Raw genomic sequence first — 18,178 nt, 5'->3', positions numbered from 1 at the left:
GTCGGAGCAGCAACAGAAAAGGCTCTCCTCCGTGTGGTCGCCAGTCGGCATTGACTGGCAGATGGGATTCGGAGGAGGCCCAGTCTGTGCGATCTAATTGGTCGATTTAGGGAAGTAATCGGCAGAAGGCGGTCTCTCAAGTACTCAGATCCACTACCATGGAGTGCTTTAAAGGTGGTCATCAGTACCCTGAAGCGCACCCGGAGACCAACAGGTAGCCAGTGCAGCTCGCGGAGGACAGGTGTAACGTGGGCGAACCGCGGTGCGCCCACTATCACTCGCGCGGCTGCATTCTGGACTAGCTGCAGTCGCCGGATGCACTTCAAGGGCAACCCCATGTAGAGCCCATTGCAGTATTCCAGTCTAGAGATCACAAGGGCTCGAGTGACTGTTGTGAGAGCCCCCCGGTCTAGGTAGGGCCGCAACTGGCGGACCAGGCGAACCTGGGCAAATGCCCCCCTGGTCACAGCTGACAGCTGGTGATCAAAAGTCAGCTGTGGGTCCAGGAGGACTCCTAAGTTGCGGACCCTATCTGAGGGGTATAAAATTTGACCCCCCAGCCTAAGCGTTGGTATATTAGCCAAATTATTGGGGGGGAAGCACAACAGCCACTCGGTCTTGTCCGGGTTGAGTACCAGTTTGTTAGCACTCATCCAGTTCTTAACGGCCTCCAGACCCCGGTTCATCACGTCCACCGCTTCATTGAGTTGGCACGGGGCGGACAGATACAATTGCGTATCGTCCGCATATTTAGAGAGATTTAGAGAGATTTATTAATATTTGTAGGCCGCCCTTTTCCCTGAGGGGACTCAGGGCGGCTCACATAAAATAGGGGAAGGGGAGATACAGACATTAAGATAAGACATATAATAAAATAATAAACAACATACATTCATCATTCGGGAGGGGAATTATCCTTGTCCCCAGGCCTGACGGGCGAGCCAGTTCTTCAAGGCTGTGCGGAAGGCCTGGACGGTGGCGAGGGTGCGAATCTCTACGGGGAGCTCGTTCCAAAGGGTCGGGGCTACTACTGAGAAGGCCCTCCTCCTTGTAGTTGCCAGCCGACACTGGCTGGCCGATGGTATACGGAGGAGGCCTAATCTATGTGATCTTATTGGTCGCAGGGATGTAATTGGCAGAAGGCGGTCTCTCAAGTATCCAGATCCACTGCCATGTAGGGCTTTATGGGTGACTAATAGCACCTTGAAGCGCATCCGGAGATCGACAGGTAGCCAGCGCAGCTCGCGGAGGATAGGTGTTATGCGGGTGAACCGAGGTGCACCCACAATCACTCGCGCGGCCGCATTCTGTACTAGCTGAAGTCGCCGGATGCTCTTCAAGGGCAGCCCCATGTAGAGCACGTTGCAGTATTCCAGCCTAGAGGTCACAAGGGCCCGGGTGACTGTTGTGAGAGCCTCCCGATTCAGGTAGGGTCGCAACTGGCGCACCAGGCGAACCTGGGCGAATGCCCCCCTATTGGTGGTATTTTATCCCGTGCCTCCGAATGATCTCGCCCAGCGGTTTCATGTATATGTTAAATAGTAGGGGGGATAAGACCGAACCCTGTGGCACCCCACACGTTAGGGGCCTCAGGGACGATCTCTGCCCCCCGACCAACACCGACTGCGACCTGTCCGAGAGGTAGGAGGAGAACCACCGCAAAACAGTGCCTCCCACTCCCACCTCCCGCAGTCGTCGCAGAAGGATACCATGGTCGATGGTATCGAAAGCCGCTGAGAGGTCAAGGAGAACCAGGATGGACGCATAGCCTCCATCTCTGGCCCTCCAGAGATCATCGGTCAATGCGACCAAAGCGGTTTCTGTGCTGTAACCAGGTCTGAAGCCGGACTGGAAGGGGTCAAGATAGCTAGCTTCCTCCAAGGCCCGTTGGAGCTGAAAGGCCACCACCTTCTCAACAACCTTCCCGATAAAGGGAAGGTTGGAGACAGGACGAAAGTTGTTTAAAATGGCTGGATCTAACGATGGTTTCTTCAGGAGGGGTCTCACCACCGCCGTTTTAAGTACGGCGGGGAAGTGCCCCTCCCGAAGGGAGGCGGTGACAACCGCCTGGATCCAGCCATGTGTCACCTCCCTGCTGTTGGCAACCAGCCAGGAGGGACACGGGTCCAGAATACAAGTGGAGGCACTTACAGCTCGAATGGCCCTGTCCACATCCCCAGAGGCAACGTCCTGGAACTCAACCCAGAACTGGTGTGGCAAGTGATCCTCCTGTGTCTCAGCTGGATCTACTGCGGTGGAGTCCAAGTCCGATCGAAACCGAGCTACTTTGTCCGCCAAGAATTGAGCATAATCCTCAGCCCTACCCTGCAAGGGGTCTCCCGCATCCCTCCTATTGAGGAGGGAGCGGGTTATCCTAAACAGGGTGGCTGGGCGTGACTCGGCGGACGCAACCAAGGCTGAAATATATGATCTTTTTGCAGTTCTTAGTGCTCGGACATAGTCCTTGGTGCAGGTAGTTAAGAGTGCTCGGTTCGCCTCGGACCTATCGGACCTCCACTGGTGCTCTAGGCACCTCCTCCGGCGTTTCTTCTCCCAGAGCTCCTCGGTAAACCAGGGAGGTCTCCGGGATCCACTGACCCGGAGGGGCCGTAGTGGCGCAATCCGGTCGAGAGACTCCGACGCCGCCGAGTACCAGGCGGCAGCCAGAGTCTCCGCCGAACTGTGGGCGAGAGTATCAGGAATAACCCCAAGCTCCGTCTGGAACCTCAACGGGTCCATAAGTCGCCTGGGGCGGAACCATCTGGTCGGTTCCTCCTCCCTACGGTGGGGGTTTGGCCTCCGGAAGTCAAGCCTCAGTAGGCAGTGGTCTGACCACGACAGGGGTAGGATCTCATTACCCCTCAGACCAAGATCACACATCCACTGCTCCGAGAGGAATACGAGGTCGAGCATGTGACCCGCTGCGTGGGTTGGGCCCCGAATTACTTGGGTCAAGCCCATGGCTGTCATGGAAGCCATGAACTCCTGCGCCCCATCAGAGCGTTCACCGAGCGATGGCAGATTGAAATCCCCCAGAACTATAAGCCTGGGGAACTCAACTGCCAGCTCGGCTACTGACTCGAGGAGCGAGGGGAGGGATGCTGCAACGCAGTTGGGAGGCAGGTACGTTAGCAGCAAACCCACTTGACCCTTGAGGTCCAACTTTATCAGCAGAGACTCACACCCGACAAGCTCCGGAGCAGGGACCCTACGAGGTAACAGAGACTCCCGGATTACAATAGCCACACCGCCATCCCTTCCCTGGGCTCTCGGCTGATGAAGCACCTGAAATCCCTCTGGGCACATCTCTACAAGGGGGACTCCTCCTTCTGTGCCCAGCCAGGTTTCAGTAATACATGCCAGGTCTGCCCTCTCGTCAACAATTAAGTCCCGGACGAGGGGAGCTTTGTGAACAGCAGACCTGGCATTTAGCGACAACAGCCTGAGACCAGGGTCCTGACATACAGGGAGGACGAAGAGAGATCTGTCAAAAAGCCATCCTAATATGTTTAACTCTGAAGGTTTACCTATATAACCCTACATTTTTAATGGTCCAATGACATCCTTGTGGTTAAGATTAAGGTGAAGTGAAAGGGATGCAGCTATTAGAGAATGCTGATTTTTCATTAAGCGCAAAATCAATATTAACTGACTGTTCCCTGTTCTGCCTGTTTTAAGACTGAATTGAATGCTTTTGTACACTTATTTTTCAGGAACTAGAGTGTGTATACTGTGTACTTGCTGCCATTTTAAATGTGGGTAACATTGAATTTTCATCAGAGGTAACCGAGTACATGATTGACAAGAGCATAATTTCCAATCCAATGCCACTGGAGAATTGTGAGTTATTCTTATTTTTAAAATAGATTGGCAGTGTGTTTCTTGGAGTTCAGTAGGGCATGTTTTCAAGTCTGCATATCAAGCATGGGTAATTTGGAGCCTCCAAATATTTTCATCTTTAACTCTTACGATCTTCGCCAAAATGTTCAGTGTTCAAAGATTACAGCGTTTAAAGCAAAAGCATTTAGAGAATGCCAATTTCTTACATGTGACATATAGGATTATTACATCCTTATTCAACTGTCTTGTTCATTATGAAATCTGAAGCAATATGAACATGGCAGAATGCTATTGATAAAATTCTTCGAGACCTAAGTCCAACCTTATTCACCTTGTCAACAAATGTGAGCCTGGTTTGGCCACAATAACCTTGTGGATGCCTACAAGTGTAATGAGATTTCCCCTGATGACATTCAACCTCAATGTTTTCTGTTGAGATATTATATCTAATAACATTAGTGTAGCCATTTAGGAAAAAAAAAAGGGGAAAAGTCTACCGACTCATGTATACTTAAGAGAAAGCTTCAAATTCTAGCGAAAAGCTTGCATGGCATTGCATTGTGAAACCATACAAGATTTGATGTATCCAGGCAGGGCTGAAACTAGCAGGTAATTAGTCCAGACATTTTAATAAGTAGTGTAATTCTTTCATTGCAGTTTTCTGCTTAGGGAAAAAGAAGTGTTAAAAATAAGGGAAGACAAGCCAAAAGGAGAAGAAAGATTATGGCAAGAAGGACATACTCAGTCCTCATTCGGTTAAAATATTTTTCTATTTCTGCTGAGTGTCTTGCTGAGACCTTTCTCATGAGGGGTGGCAAGTGCCTTTTGGCTATATAAAAAATAGAATTCCAGGGAACTAAATTTGTTGTTAACATTTTGGGTAATTTTATTCTGTTTATTATTGATTCATATTTCTTTGTACTTTCTGTGGGGCAATATTCTTCCTTCCATTTGAAAAACTCCCGTATAGTATTGAATAAGAATAGGGAGCACAAGTAATGTTCAGACCCTAAGATTACTGAAGAATGCTTTAAGAGAGGTACTTATACAAAACTAAGTAATTGACCTGAACTGTCTGAACACATCTATGGAAATATGGAAGTAACACCATTAACTTGATTTCTAGCTGCTTCCTTGTTATTTATCCAAGCAAACAAGTTGCAAGAAGCCCTAACCTCTCATTGTGTGGTTACTCGAGGGGAAAAAATTATACGACCTAACACAATGGAAAAAGCTATTGATGTGAGAGATGCTACAGCCAAAGCATTGTATGGGTGGCTCTTTAGTTGGATAGTCAATCATATTAATGTCCTGCTCAAACCAACTACTGCTTTAAGGTAAGATTCCCTCCACCCCTCTGTGAGTTGAGATGACTTTATGAATTGAAAATCAGTATGGGATGTCTTCTGTCTGATAAAAGGGACAGGCATAGTCATCTTCCTTTCAGAGCCTTTCAAAAGTTTCAGTATATTTATATAAAAATATTAAGTATAGGCATATTCTTAATATTTTTTTATTTTCCTTCTTTTCTATTTATTTTGTTTAAATAAATAAAACCCCAAACAAAAATTGAAAACAGTACAACTTTTTCTTATGATATACAAATACTTGTGTGTCATATGTGCTTTGTCCAAGAGCAATGAGAACAGAACTATTGTTTCTGTAGCCCCTTTGTTTTCAGAAATTAATTCTTGTAGTTGGGATATTTAGCATTTGATAAACAGCCGTTCCAGAACTGGACATTAGACTCTGCCAGTTTCTGCCTAGCATAATTCCTAAGTATTTTGAACATCTCTCTGTGAAGTTGAAATGGAATAACTGAATGAGACTCAAATGTAATACAAAGCTTTTGTATTTTCAGTGGAAGTGATAAAGGACTAAACATTGGAATTCTTGATATCTTCGGTTTTGAAAACTTCAAAAAAAATTCTTTTGAGCAGCTCTGTATCAATATTGCCAATGAGCAGATTCAGTTTTACTTCAATCAAAATATCTTTGCATGGGAACAGGTAGGCATATATTTTTCTCCATTTGTGATATTCTAGGATAGTGATGGCAAACCTTTTAGACACCAAGTGCCGAAACTCTGTCCCCGCACATGTCCAAACTGAAATGTGTGTGTGCACATGTGAACTTGGACACGCAGACATGCATGAATGTGCACATGTATGTTCATAGGTGCATGCACATGCATGGTTGCATGGATGTGCATCAAGAGACTCAAAGACCAGCTGGCTAATGGGAGGCAGGGAATCCCAACACCGGCAGCGCAGCAAGTGGTGAGATCTTTTTCTTTCGTGAGCTTCTGTTTTATTGTTTGCAGGGAAACAGAAGTTCAGGAAAGAAATGCCACAGAGATCTGATCTGGGGCTACAGTGCACGTGCCAGCAGAGAGGGCTCTGTGTGCCACCTCTGGCATGCGTGCTATAGGTTTGGCATCATGGTTCTAGGAGCTATTGAAAGACGTGGAAACACAGCTCATGTTGCTGAGGAAAATTTTAGTTGAGGGAACCACTGGAGGTTTCCCATATCCAAATGAGGATTGGGATATGGTTCTCGTAAGCCAGATGAGCTTTAAAAACAAAACAACTTTTCAGCTTCAAAATGGCAAAAAAAAAAAGTAGAAATATTTTCCAAAAACTAGATGAAAAGGTCTGAGGGTAGAGCTTCTTTTTAAAAGTGTATAAGGAAGAGGAGGTCTCAACAGTGATGTCAAGATGAATAGTTTTCATTTACTATTGAGGAACCAATCAATGACAATGAAGCTCCCAATCTGTCACTCAGGCAGCAAATGAGACAAGTGGGCCTAGACATGACCAGGCCACAACCATGCTCATGTTAGATTGTGTAATGGATAAGCACACACAGGCTTAATAGTAACAACAGCTCTTTATTGAGTACAATAAGTGAGAACAATCCAGCGAAGGTTGAGTCTGACAACAGCCCTTTTATAGGGAGCTGTCGGACCCTTCTGTTCCCGCCAGAACAGAGGACCTTGGTGGAAACAACTGTAGTTAGGACTGATATCTAACACCCCTCCCCTCTTGGTTGGAACAATCCTACTTGTAACATAGTCATGCAAGTAGGCGGGCTTTTGGGTAGCTCTGCCTGACCTGTGCAGTTCAGTAGGAGGGGTTTCCTTGGAGAGGTTGGACGGACCTGTTTGCTCCGCAGCTCCGCTTAGTGGAAGCTCCTGGAACCTTTCACAGGCCGCAGCTGGAGCTTCTAGAGCCGGTTCACTCGGAGCTTGCTGCGTGCCTGCAACATAACCAGATAGGTTTTCCGGTACCCTCGGGCTTGAGCTGGCCATAGAAGGAGTGAGTGTTTACTTCGTTTGGGTAGGGCTTTGGCTAACTCGTGCAGGAGTTACCTCTGGTTGTCTAAGAGTGGAGTTGGAGAGGCGGCCACGGAGTTGGTCAATATGCGTTCTCCAAATCCTACAGTCCTCAAGCACTAAGAGCAAGGGCCGGTGTTGCCTATCACTGTGGCAGGAATCCACAGAGTTCCCCCAGCATAGTTGTGGGCATATACCAAATCGGACGCTAAATACCCGAATCTTGCTTATGGAGTCTGGGACGATGAGGCAGAATAATTGGAGTGTAGCCAGTCTAAGTGGGACCTTAGCCGGCGACCCATGAGAAGCTTGAAGGGGCTTCTCCCTGTAGTGGCACTGGGTGGGATGTGTTGAATTAGCAAATAGTGATCAACACGTATTTGACAATCTCCCAGGCCCATCCTAGAGATCTCACCATTCTCTCTGCCTGGCCATTTGGAGGTCTCACCATTCTCTCTGCCTGGCCATTGGAGGCCGGATGGAATGGCACGATCAGGGCATGCCTGATTCCCTGAGCTGTTAGGAAGGTCTCAAATTGCATGGCCATGAATTGGGGCCCGTTGTCTGAGAACAAGATGTTGAGCAGGCCGTGCATGGAGAAAAGTCTCTGTAGCACTTTGATGACTGCTTCTGCTGTAGTGGAGGTCATCAGGACTACCTCTAACCATTTTGAGTAGGCATCCACAACCGCTAGAAATGTCTGGCCATGAACTGGGCCAGCAAAGTCAATGTGCACCCTAGACTATGGTGCTTGAGGTCGCTCCTACTCCTTAGCGGGCGCCTCTGGGGGAGCTGGTCTGGACTCCTGGCATGGTGCGCAGGTAGCCACCCATTCTTCAATCTCCCTGTCCATGTTAGGCCACCATACGTAACTCCTAGCCAAAGACTTCATCCTGACAATTCCAGGATGTTCTACATGTAAAGCCACTAATACTGCATTGAGCAGTTTGGGTGGAACAACTACCCCCCCACACACACACAGTAAACAGCCATTAACAACAATAACTCATCACATTTGACAAAATACATTATAAAATCAACCCCAACAGGCCGCCTGGGCCACCCCCTCCATACCCAGTTCAAAATTTGCTTGGTGGTGGAATCCTTGGCAGAGTGATAGGCAACATCACTGGATGAGACAGGCTCAGTCTCAAGGCAGTCAATGAGGAGGACTGGCATCTCGGGGATAGGGTCAGCAGGAAGTTCAGGCAGCGGGCAGCAGCTCAACGCATCAGCATGCCCCAAAGTGGAGCCTGGTCGGTGGATGAGGCAGTAGGAGTAGGCAGCTAGGAAGATGGTCCACCAGGTCATCCGTGGAGAAAGGGACACTGGGATAGGTCGGTCCCCAGTCAGTAAGCTTGTGGTCCGTAACCAGTTTGAAGACCCGGCCATATAGATACTTGTGGAACCTCTTTACTTCAGCCACTGCAGCCAAAGCCTCAAGGTCCAACTGGCTACAGTTCCGCTCAGTGGTGGACAAGGTCCTGGAGTAAAATGCAATAGGAGCTTTGGTTCCATTGGGCATGCAGTGGCTGAGGACAGCAGCGACACCGAAGGGGGGAGCATCGCAGGTCAGCACCAACGGCAGGGTCTGGCTGTATTGGACTAGAAAGGAGTTCGCCAACAGGAGTCATTTTATTGCAGCAAATGTGGCAGCCTCAACTCTGCCCCAGGACCACTTCGGGTTCTTGGCCAGGAGACGGTGTAAGAGCTCAGCATTGGTGGCTTTCTGTTTGAGAAAGACGCTGTAGAAATTAAGGAGCCCAAGGAATGCCTGCAGCTTGGTTTGATTGCGAGGTGTATGGGCGTCCTGGATAGCTTTAATTTTTTGTGTAGTCGGGTGAATCCCAGAATCATCGATCAGGTACCCTAGGAATTCAACCCTTGGCATATTAATTTGGCATTTCTCTTTTTTTGAGAAGGAGGCCTTTGTCTCTAATTCGAGCCAAACTGTTCGTACGTGTTTTAAAAGTTGCGCCTCGTTTGCAGCTGATACCAAGATGTCGTTGAAATAGAGGATGACTCCTGGAATCCCCTGCAAAAGCCATTCCATGATGCTTTGGAACAGTCCAGGGGTGATAGTAATGCCGAATTGCAGGCGGTGGAATTTGAATGCACATCTGTGCGTCACAATGGTTTGGGCTTCCGTTGTAGCGCCATCTACAGGCAATTGTTGGTATGCCTGCTCCATGTCCAATTTTGCGAAGATTTTTCTTGGGCCTAGTAAATGAAGTAGGTGCTATACAATGGATACAGGGTAGGCGCTTTGTTGTAGTGCTTTATTTATTGTGCACTTGTAGTCCGTGCAGATGTGGACAGACCTATCAGATATGACAGGTGTCACTATAGGAGTCTCCCAGCATGCATGATCAACCAGTTCTAGGTTTTCCTGGCTCACAAGCTTGTCAATTTCCCTGTCAATTTTGGGGCAGAGAGCAAAAGGTACTCTCCTGGGGTTTAGCCTAATTGGGGCTATGTTGGGGTCCAAACTAAAGGAAATTGGAATCCCCACATACTTACCCAGACCGGTGCCGAAGACGTCATTGAACTTCTTAAAGATGGCCTCAGCGCTGTCATCTTTCAAGGCGTTGATGCTGGTGACTTCTAGGCCCAGGGCTTGGAACCAATCTAGCCTTAGGAGGCTCTGCAGGTTGCCACTGATCACTGTCACTGGGAGTTTCCTGCTGAACTGCTTGAATTTCACCTGGAAGGTGCCTTGGCCCACGATGGGGACCCTGTTCCCCTGGTAATTGCATAGGCGGATGTCAGGGGTGCGTAGAAGCTGCTTCTGTAGGTTAGGGATAGCCTGCTTAAGGGTAGACCATGGCATGATGGTCAGCAATGATGCGGTGTCGATCTCCATCTCACATGGAGAGTCCTCGATGAGGACTGTGACCTTCAGCTTTTTTGGCTGACTGGTGTGGACTTGGCCAATTGACGTTTGGTAGGTGACTATTGTCATGCATATGGGGCCTTGGAGTTCAGGTGGGTCTTTTTGTTACTTACCTGTCTCCCTGCTACGTTTCATCGGCCCTGCTGGATATGTTAGCTGGATTGGCGGTTGATTTCCCCAGGCTTATGATCCTGGGGGATTTCAATCTGCCTTCCATTGGAGAGACATCCGAGTCAGCTCGGGAGTTCATAGCTTCCATGACAGCTATGGACCTAACTCATTTAATTCAAGACCCCACCCATAATGGGGGACACACGCTTGACCTGATTTTTGTCTCTGGGCAGTGGATGAATGATCTAGATTTAGGGGATATTTCTATCCAACCCTTGTCATGGTCGGATCATTTCCTCATCAGGCTTCACTTCCATACGGCTATCCTTCACCGCAGGGAGGTGGAACCGAATAGATGGTTCCGCCCCAAGCGCCTGATGGACTCTGAAAGGTTCCTGATGGAGCTTGAATCTCTTGCTCACAACTCGATCGCAGCCCTAGTGGAAGCCTGGGATAGGGCGGCCACTGCGGCTTTGGATCGTGTTGTGCCTTTGCAGCCTCTGACCTGGTGCCGATCCCAGGTAGCTCCCTGGTTTACTGAGGAGCTCCGGGAGATGAAACGCTAGAAAAGATGCCTAGAGAGTGGTTGGAGGGCCAGCCTGTCCGAATCTGATCAAACACTAGTAAGAATTCATATTAAATCCTACTTAGTGGCAATAAAAGTGGCAAAACGGCAACATTTTCTACTCTTATCACGTCCGCAGATAACTGCCCACCCGCCCTGTTTAGGGTGACCCACTCCTTTCTTAACTAAGGAGCTGGGAAAGACCCCTTGCAGGGTAGGGCTGAAGAATTTGTTCAGTATCTGCAGGATAAAATCGCTCAGATCCATACAGGCTTGAACTCTGACTGGGTAGATTTGGGAGAGTCGACGGGGATAAATCTTGTGGAGACCATCTGGGATGAGTTTGATCCTGTGACCCCCGAGGGCATGGACAGGATTATGGGGAGACTCAGTGCTGCCACTTGTGTGCTGGACCCATGTCCCTCTTGGTTAGTCTCGGCTTCCCGGGAGGTGACACAAGGCTGGCTCCAGGTGATTACCAACACTTCGTTGAGAGAGGGGTTCTTTCCCACCGCCTTGAAGGGGGCGGTGATGAGGCCCCTCCTTAAGAAGCCTTCCCTGGACCCAGCTTCTTTAGCCAACTATCGTCCGGTCTCCAACCTTCGCTTTGTAGTGAAGGTTGTTGAGAGTGCGGTAGCACATCAGCTTCCCCAGTCCCTTGATGAAGCTGTCTACCTGGATCTGTTTCAGTCGGGTTTCAGGCCCAGGTACAGCATGGAGACGGCATTGGTCGCATTGGTCGATGATCTCTGGTGGGGCTGCTCCTCTGTCCTGGTCCTATTAGACCTCTCAGCAGCTTTTGATACCATCGACCATGGTATCCTACTGCGATGATTCAGGGGGTTGGGAGTGGGTGGCACCGTTTTACGGTGGTTCTCCTCCTACCTGTCGGATCGGTCACAGTTTGTGTTGACTGGAGGGCAGGGATCGACCCCGAGGCATGCCACTTGTGGGGTGCCCCAGGGGTCGGTTCTCTCACCCCTCCTGTTCAACATATATATGAAACAACTGGGTGAGATCATCCGTGGTTTTGGGGTACGGTATCATCAATATGCTGATGATACCCAACTTTTCATCTCTACCCCAAACCACCCAAACGATGCCCTCGACGTGATGTCCCGATGCCTGGAGGCTGTGCGGATCTGGATGGGGAGGAACAGGCTCAAGCTCAATCCCTCCAAACTGAGTGGATGTGGTTTCCGTCATCCCTATTTGTGCATCTTGTTCCATCTTTGATGATAGGGGGAGAAATTTTAGCCCCCTCAGAGAGGGCCCGCAATCTGGGCGTCCTCCTGGATATTCGGCTTAGTTTAGAAGAACACCTGACAGCCGTGACCAGGGGGGCCTTTTACCAGGTTCACCTGGTACGTCAGTTGCGCCCCTTCCTGGATCGGGATGCTCTGTGCACAGTCACTCATGCCCTCGTCCTTTCTCGCCTGGACTACTATTGTAGAAAAGACACAGAAGCCAGCTCTGTAGAGAAGGAAAGTTTTATTGCGCAAGTCCAGAGACAAAGGCCTGAACTCCGAATGACATCAGGAAATTCCTTTTTATAGTATTTTAGCTTTTAGCTAAGCCATCTGTTAGTTTTTGGATACACCCCTAAGATTTGTCCTTGATTTACAGTAATATTATGTCTACAGGAAGCAATAATACATAGTCAGCTAATAACTAACATACCATACATTTGAGGAAGTAAAATGTGTCCTTCCAGACAGTTTTTACAGTCAAGCCAGCAGATTAAAATAGAGACTTTTGCTACAGCAGTTTTATGTGCAGACTTCCTAAAGCAACATTTGCAATTTCTATATATGAACAGCTAAAGCTTAATATCATGAGACCCTAGTTTGGTTCAGGCTTGAGGCCTACTCTGGTTCAGCCTCCTATCTCACTACTGTAACACTCTCTACATGGGACTGCCCTTGAAGCGCACCCGGAGGCTTCAACTGGTCCAGAATGCAGCTGCACGGGTTATCATGGGGGCACCTAGGTGTTCCCAGGTTACACCCCTTTTAGGTGGCCTGCACTGGTTGCCGGTTGTCTTCCAGGTGCGATTCAAGGTACTAATTATGACCTTTAAAGCGCTCCATGGCTTAGGCCCAGGGTACCTGCGAGACCACCTACTGCCACCGGTAGCCTCCCAACGTCCAGTTCGATTCCACAGAGTTGGCCTCCTCAGGATGCCGTTGGCCAAACAGTGTCAGCTAGCGACCCCCAGGGGAAGAGTCTTCTCTATGGGAGCGCCTTCCCTCTGGAATGAGCTGCCCCGGAGCTTCGTATAATCCCCGACCTCCGGTCCTTCCGACGCACCCTAAAGAGTTGGCTTTTCCAGCAAGCCAGCCTAGCCTGAACAAAACAAAATAAATTATTGATCATTGTTAATTTTAATTCTTTTTTTTTTTAAATGTTATTGTCAATTCTAATTGGGTTTGTTTGAGATATTCTATTTAATTTTTTTTTAACTTTTATATTATGTGTTTCTTTTAATGTTGTACGCCGCCCTGAGTCCTTTGGAGAAGGGCAGCATATAAATCTAATAAACCTAAACCTCTTGTCACCCTCTGAGTGCCGGGGTGGCTTCTGCCAGGCCCCTGGGTTGGGCTGTTTGTGGCTTGGTGCGCTTCTAGGCTGCCAAGTGGTGGCAGGGAATTCGCTCCGGCACACCTTGGTGATGTGCCCCTTTCGCTCGCAGTGCTGGCAGGTTGTCTCGTGGAAACAGCAAGCCGATCTGGCATGGTCTCCTCCACAGCTAGCGCAAGGTTGGAGACACAATTTGAATTCGTACGCCAGCTGGGCGTGGCTACTGTGCATGCGACAACTGTCATCTTCCTTGCCTTCCTCGCTCTGGGGCTCTGCAGCCTCGCAATGTATGCATGTACTCTTTTGCGCGTCTTGTGGTACGCTTTGGCTCTGCAGAGTCTCAGTAGATTTGGCGGCTGATTCAGATGTCCTGGCCTCATCCAAGGCGATCTGCAGAGTGAGGTTAGATTTTGCGAGTAACCTCCTCTGCAGGGTAATGTCCTGCACAACGCAAATTATCCGCTCCAGAATGCGCTCGTCCAGAATCCGCTCGTCCAGGTCTGGAATTCGCAGTACACTATGGCCTTGCGAAGTGCCGCAATGTACTCATTAATCAACTCGCCCTCTTTCTGGTTTCTGATGTTAAACTCATGCCGGCGAATGTGCTTGGGCGAATAGTGGGTCTTCAGCGTTTGCTGGAGCACGGACCAGGCAACTGCTTGAAATAGTGTCAGTTCAGAAAGGTTTTTCGCCATCTTGAACACTTCCCGGCCACGGTATCTGAGGAACATGTTCTTCTTGCGGCCTTCAGGAAGGCCCATGAGGTTGTTTGCCTCGAGGAAGCAGTCAAATCGTAGCATGTATGATTCCCAGTGCCTGGTGACTGGGTCATAAGGAGTCAGTGTGGCGTGCATAGCCATTTTGTGTAGAGAGGGCGATTTGAGTTTACCACTCAAAAATGGCTACTCGAAGCCGCACTCTGCTCCGGGCTGGATGTACTTGCTGGATTGCTAAGCTCTTTTTGGTTCGCCTAGTTACCTTCCAATTCCATCCTTGTCGCCAGTGTTAGATAGGGTAATGGATAGGCACACAGAGGCTTAACGGTAACAGCTCTTTATTGAGTACAACAAGAACAATCCAGTGAAGGTTAAGTCTGACAGCAGCCCTTTTATAGGGAGCATTCAAACCCTTCGACCAATAGGATTAAACCTCTATCCCACTGGAACAGAGGATCTTGGTGGAAACCACTGTAGTTAGGACTGATATCTAACATGTAGCATGTTCAGCCACATCTCATGGACATGCTTTAATCAGAACATGCTATCAACAACGTGTGGCTCTGAATGTGGGGAAAGTGGGATGGTCAGTGGATGAGGAGCATTGTATAATATTCTTATACAATGAGAAATAGACTGTTTCTCATTAAGGAGCAATTGTGCAAATGGTGTGGTGTAGAAAAAGAAACTGAAAAAAAAAACTTGATAATTTCTGAATTCATATATTTTTATCTAGCCAAGGTAATCGAAAAAAAAAGTAAAATTGGAAGAAGGGTGTGTGTTTGTGTATGTATTCTGGACACAATTGTTTGATTATTCCGCACAAGTTAAATGTCCGTCTGAAAATGCATTAAGCTTCTCATTTAGAGTATCCAGGCAACAGAATGAAGTGATAATAGGTTTGGTGCAAATGCAATTTTGTTTTGATGTGGAATAAGGCATACAGTATAATTTATGGTTCAAGAGCAAAAATAAAAATAAAAATGGGCAGCACACTGAGCAATTCTTTATATAAAAGTGACTGTGTTATTAATTTGCCAGCAAGCATATTAACTATGAATCCAATTGGCAGTAGGAATGAGCAGTTTTATTTCATGTAGGAAATATCACATATTAATTTGAAAGATGGATAATTTAAAACAACAGTAGAATGTATTTGTTTTTTAAGATGGGGGTAAAACAAAACTGATAACGAATTACTAAAAATGAATAAACTTGGTGGGTCAGTAAACAGACCTGTGGGGTTTAGGAAAGCAGTGAAAGAACATTCAGGTGATTAAAACAGCATTTGGGATATTTGCTTTGGAATGTGTTCTTCATTGGAGAGAAAGAACAAATGTTACAGAAACCCCAGACGGATGAAGCTGCTTTGTTCATAGTGTAGAAAAAATGTTGCAATGCATTTCAGCCCTTAAGTTGAATGTTGTTACCCAGTAATTTCAATGACAGCTTTGTAATTCCTCTTAGGGCTCCAGAGATTGAAATGGGAGGCAACCTAATGCTGCTTTGTCCCTCTCCTGAATTCTAGAAGATATTACCAATTTCTCATTGAGATCTTGCTCCATGAGCATATTATCAGATACAAACTTCCTCCTGCTATGCCATGTCAGGAATGTGGCTTGATGTGCATGAATGAGGACTCCTAGACTTTCTTGCTTCTATCTCAGAAAGCACAAATGGCATGACTTCTATTTTGTTTTTCCAGTACATGCCCTTTGCTTCATTCTTTTATCTTACATTTCTAGTGAGGTTTTGGTAAGAATAAGGCTAGAGGCCTACATTCTTGAGGTCTTCCGAAGAGCAGCCCAACAAAAAAAAAAGTAGAAGCAAGCACATGACTGGTTGAAACTGGGGAGTCATGGGAGCAGAAAACAGGAATGGAAGTTTATGGAGAAATGCCAAGTTTTGGGACAACTTATCAATTTGATCTTTGGCACCAGACTTAATTTTTTCCTGTGCCACTCTGAACAGATTGGAATTATTCTTGATATGATTTTAAAGGCCAGCCTTGCCTAAGTTTTAAGTTTACTTAAGATGTTTTGGAAGGCTTTAGTTAGTAATAGCAATAGCAGTTAGATTTATATACCGCTTCATAGGGATTTCAGCCCTCTTTAAGCGGTTTACAGAGTCAGCATATTGCCCCCACAGTCTGGGTCCTCATTTCACCCACCTCGGAAGGATGGAAGGCTGAGTCAACCTTGAGCCGGTGAGATTTGAACTGCTGAACTGCAGATAGCAGTCAGCTGAAGTGGCCTGCAGTACTGCACCCTAACCACTGCGCCACCTCAGCTCTCTAGTTGGTTTGTCTGCTACTCTTTTCTATTGGATTTCAAGTCTTACCTTCTTCATAGAGTACATAACTGATCTATGGAATTCATTCATGGAATTCATTGTCACAATATGTGTTGAGAACTAAATTGGATGACTTTAAAAAGGATAAATAGGATAAATTCATAGAAGAGATATTTATAACCAGTCAAATAGTCGTGAAGACTCTGTCAGGGTTCCAAGGAACACCCCCAATGAAAGAAGACTCCGAGGCTTGAAGTTCCTCAAAGTTCCATTTTATTAGAGATGTCTTATTGGCACCTCTGGGAAAACCTGAATCTGAAAGTTTCCAGGTTTTCCCCACTCAAATGAAAGTCCAAGTCCCTGCCCAGCACCCACATATCCATCACTTGGTCCAATTAGGCACCATCCCAACTGGAGATGCCTCCTAGTGATGCCCTTCTAGGTGCAGGGCAAGATGTTCTTGACTCTCTGAGAAAGGAATGTTATTTTGACTATATGTATCCCATACTCCATATAATCCCTACTCCCAATTTCCCACACTATTGAACGTGGCAGGCTGGAAGGCCCAATGCAGAAGATGGTTTCCAAGCCTGATTAGGCTCAATGTTACTTCTGTGTTAGGGGCTGAATACCTCCAGATATTATAGGAAAACAACTATGGCAGATCATCTCCTGTTTGGAAGCATTTCAGAGATATTTGGTGTAAGAAACAAAATTCTGAATGAAAATTTGGCCAGCAGGATTATTCTAACACTCTTTTAAATTGGTTTTCTCTCAATTTCTTGGAAAAGATTGGGCAACCATTTCTATTTCTGAATGGAACATTCCAAGTGCCAGCGACATAGCACTTGAAATGCAATACGTGTTTATCATGCAAACCAAATTTAGCTCTCCTCTATCCTAGAGAAAGAAGTGTCATTAAAATCCACCACTGAGTAGGAATCTGGAATGTGGAAGTTTTAATTGAGTCTCTGGCTGCTAGTTGTTGATTCTAGATGTACTCTGCTAGTCTCCTACCTATCTGTTCTACATAATGGCAGCAGCTGCCCTTTACAATTTATGTTGTAAATGACTACTCCTTTGTTTCCACTTCGGCTGCTGCATCTTAGGTTTGCTTAAGATGTTTTGAGGGCTTTAGTTGGTTTCTGTGCTACTCCTTTCATCAGATTTCAAGTTCATTCCAAATGAGGAACCTCAACTGTCTTCCAGTTGAGAAAGTCAACTGACGCTTTATTAGGTAAAGATTTAATATCCCAATTGTCCACATTGTCTTTTCAGTTCATCTTTTATAAAATTACCATTTAAATTTGAACAAAATTAGATTCCTTACAGTTTTTTTTAACACTGTTCTAACTATTCCAGTGCTAAAGACAAATAATGATTAGAGGGATGAAAATATTAATACCACCTCATTTAGTTATTACTTCTTCTTGTCCCATATCCATAAGTGGACATTGGATATCATGTTGGTGATCTTATCGTTATTAGTTATTACTGGATTTTATTATTATTTGATTTGATTCCTGGCATTTTTTCATGATCCTCTAAGAATATTTGGGGTAGTATTAAGATAATTATTATGATAAAGGTTTAAATCAATTATATAAATTAATTTCATGGCTCACTCCACTCCCTACTCTTCTGTGTAATCTAGTCTAATTTAAAAACTGGTATGGGCAGGAGATAAGAAAATAAGCAGGACTTGTATCCGAGGTTTCCGTAAATTTTAGTAGGGAGCATATGGCTATTGTTGGCTGCTTGTTCTCAACTGTGCCATGGATTGGTGGTCAAGTAAATAAACAGAAGGATTTATTGCTTGATTGGAAGTTTAGGTTCAGACCATAGTT

At 46.5% G+C, this 18,178-nt stretch overlaps 1 protein-coding gene across 1 annotated transcript in view; it reads left to right on the top strand.

The window, feature by feature from the left end:
- MYO3A (myosin IIIA) overlaps positions 1-18,178 on the top strand; it is a 137,728-nt gene that overhangs the window by 56,513 nt on the left and 63,037 nt on the right. The window contains exons 13-15 of the mRNA XM_032235048.1: positions 3,714-3,840; positions 4,967-5,177; positions 5,702-5,849. Coding sequence (XP_032090939.1) covers positions 3,714-3,840; positions 4,967-5,177; positions 5,702-5,849 — 486 coding nt within the window. The remainder of the gene's footprint in view (positions 1-3,713; positions 3,841-4,966; positions 5,178-5,701; positions 5,850-18,178) is intronic.

Source organism: Thamnophis elegans, chromosome Z, assembly GCF_009769535.1.
Source record: "Thamnophis elegans isolate rThaEle1 chromosome Z, rThaEle1.pri, whole genome shotgun sequence".
In the NCBI taxonomy this organism is placed as follows: domain Eukaryota; kingdom Metazoa; phylum Chordata; class Lepidosauria; order Squamata; family Colubridae; genus Thamnophis; species Thamnophis elegans.
Note: the sequence above shows the minus strand (reverse complement) of the source record. Positions and strands in the feature narration are given on the sequence as shown.